This window comes from Etheostoma cragini, chromosome 13 (genome assembly GCF_013103735.1).
Source record: "Etheostoma cragini isolate CJK2018 chromosome 13, CSU_Ecrag_1.0, whole genome shotgun sequence".
Taxonomy (NCBI): domain Eukaryota; kingdom Metazoa; phylum Chordata; class Actinopteri; order Perciformes; family Percidae; genus Etheostoma; species Etheostoma cragini.
The window spans coordinates 26,082,132-26,084,660 of NC_048419.1; the positions used below are offsets into that span (position 1 = coordinate 26,082,132).

At 52.9% G+C, this 2,529-nt stretch overlaps 1 protein-coding gene across 1 annotated transcript in view; it reads left to right on the forward strand.

The window, feature by feature from the left end:
• The window catches only part of pwwp2a (PWWP domain containing 2A), a 4,536-nt gene extending 2,455 nt beyond the window's left edge, over positions 1-2,081 (forward strand). The window contains exon 3 of the mRNA XM_034890900.1: positions 3-2,081. Coding sequence (XP_034746791.1) covers positions 3-452 — 450 coding nt within the window. The 3' untranslated portion in view covers positions 453-2,081. The remainder of the gene's footprint in view (positions 1-2) is intronic.
• Positions 2,082-2,529: the final 448 nt, after the last annotated feature.

Below are 2,529 nucleotides of genomic sequence, written 5' to 3' on the forward strand. Positions count from 1 at the left end.
AGGACGAGGAGGAGGAGAAGGAGGAGAAGCGGCGGCGTAAGTCTTCTTCTTCTTCGTCCTCCTCCTCCTCGTCCTCGTCCTTCCGGTCCTCCGTGTTCTCCAAGTCGGTGTCTAAGGCGGCGCTGCCAGACGGCCGCACCGTGTGCTCCGGCGACATCGTGTGGGCTAAGATCTACGGCTTCCCGTGGTGGCCGGCGCGTGTATTGGGCATCACGGTGTCGCGGCGCGGCACAGCGGCGTTGGCGGTGCAGGAGGCGCGGGTGTCGTGGTTCGGCTCACCCACCACGTCCTTCCTGCCCCTCGCCCAGCTGGCGCCGTTCCTGGAGAGCTTCCAGTCACGCTTCGACCGCAAGAGGAAGGGGCCGTACCGCCGCGCCATCGCCGAGGCTGCCAGCGCCGCCAAGCAGCTCACGCCCGAGGTCCGAGCGCTGCTCACTCAGTTTGAGACGTAGCACTGGCCCCTTAGACCCCCCCGAACAGACCACGCCATAGCAGATGCCCCGCCCCCTCAGAACAGACCACACCAAGCAGATTCCCCGCCCCCAGCCTATGCCCCGCCCGTTTAGACTGGTTCCTGTTTGAGACTGACACAGACAAACACTGTTTTCTGTTTTTCTTGTTTAGACTGTGGGCGGGGCTTCAGATTGGCAGTGGATGGGGCTTCTCTTTGCAGGCCCCTCCCCCTGTCTTTACAGAGGTCCTCAGTTTCAGTGTCCCACCCTGATGGCTCCGCCATGATGGTGTCTGCCGTCGTCATGGTGGTGTGATCTCGGCCGGCGGTCAGCCTTTTAAGGGGTACATGATGTCACAGTGATGTCATCAGACTACAGTGTGTATCAGGCAGGGGGGCTCTCTCCTGGTGCATCATGGGAAATGTAGGATCAGACCAGCGTTTCTGGACTAAAAGTCTGTTCTGTTTCTTTGAGAGTAAGATCCAGCCTGCTGATTGGCTGACTAATACATCACGATGATGAAACACTAATTAAGATCCAGAAGCTAAGCTAACCGTTGCCGTAGCGATCCGTTGATCCGTTCTCAGCGCCTCGGCAGCGGTGGCGTTAAACGTGTGTCACTTCCTGTTGCGCTGCCTCCTTCTAGTTCCGCTGACAGTTTAGTTTCCGTTCACAAAACTGTGAAACGAAATGTTGTCCAAACTGAGGCCGGGGTTGCAAACATGGGCCAGAGCAGAGCCGCAGGGGGCCACAGCGGATCAGCTGATGCGTCACGTGTTTCTTGATTGGTCCCCATAGTTTGATCCTCAGAGCCAATCATATCTGATCCAGAATAAAAATGTATTATTAATTTTATCCCTTGTGTCGTCCTCCCAGGTTAAAATGAAAATTAAAAATTCGTTGACAACATTTTCTTCATTTTTGTACCTCTCCCGTCAGTCTGCGTCCCTCTAACACGACACCTCACCACAGGTCTACATGGTCTCTCCCGTCAGTCTGCGTCCCTCTAACACGACACCTCACCACAGGTCTACATGGTCTCTCCCGTCAGTCTGCGTCCCTCTAACACGACACCGCACCACAGGTTTACATGGTCTCTCCTGTCAGTCTGCGTCCCTCTAACACAACACATCACCACAGGTTTACATGGGTATCTTTTCAAATTCTTGGTCAAGAATCATCGTTTATATGAAATTAGATAATTTTTTTATCTAGTGTCAAAAACACCCAAAATTTAGTAAAGTAGTAAGCTGATCTTTCAGCGTTACATGGAACCAGCCGTGGAATATTTGGACAATTTGGAAGAAAGAATCCCAGATTCCTGATGTAGAGACTTTTAAACCGGGTCAGATTTTAAAGACGTCTCACTCGCGCCGTGGTTGGTCCCCGAGCCTCAGTTCAGACGTGATGATGATGATGATGATGGTGGTGGTGATGATGATGGGGATGATGATGAAGGTATTGTAGTTCCAGACTCTTTTTACCGTCTGTTTGCAGATCAGAGATCCTGAACTAAGACCTGTTGGGACAAAATAACGGAAACCCAACAATCTGAATCTGAGATGCGACTGTATGCTTTTTCCTTCTCTCTGATGTTTTGAATCTATTAAAAAACTCTCAAACTTCTCATTTTTCTTCTGTGGTGATTTTACTGTAGCATCACGGCCGGGGTTCAAAAGCGGCTCCGTCTCCCTCTGAACGCCGCCAAATCAGATGCGTCCCTTGCCAGAAACATGCCGCGTTGATCTGTAGAGTGACCATTCACTGTTGTTTGGCTGCTTGACCAAAACTGATCGCGCCGGGTTCATTTTGAACCCGGTTCATTTTGAACCCGGCGCTCACTAGCAGCTCACTGGCAGCAGCTCGCTGGCAGCTCGCTAGCAGATCGCTGTCAGCAGCTCGCTAGCAGCTCACTGACGGCAGCTCGCTAGCAGCTCACTGACGGCAGCTTGCTGTCGGCAGCTCACTAGCAGATCGCTGTCAGCAGCTCGCTGTCGGCAGCTCACTAGCAGATTGCTGTCAGCAGCTCGCTGGCAGCTCACTAGCAGATCGCTGGTAGCTCGCTGGCTGCAGTTTG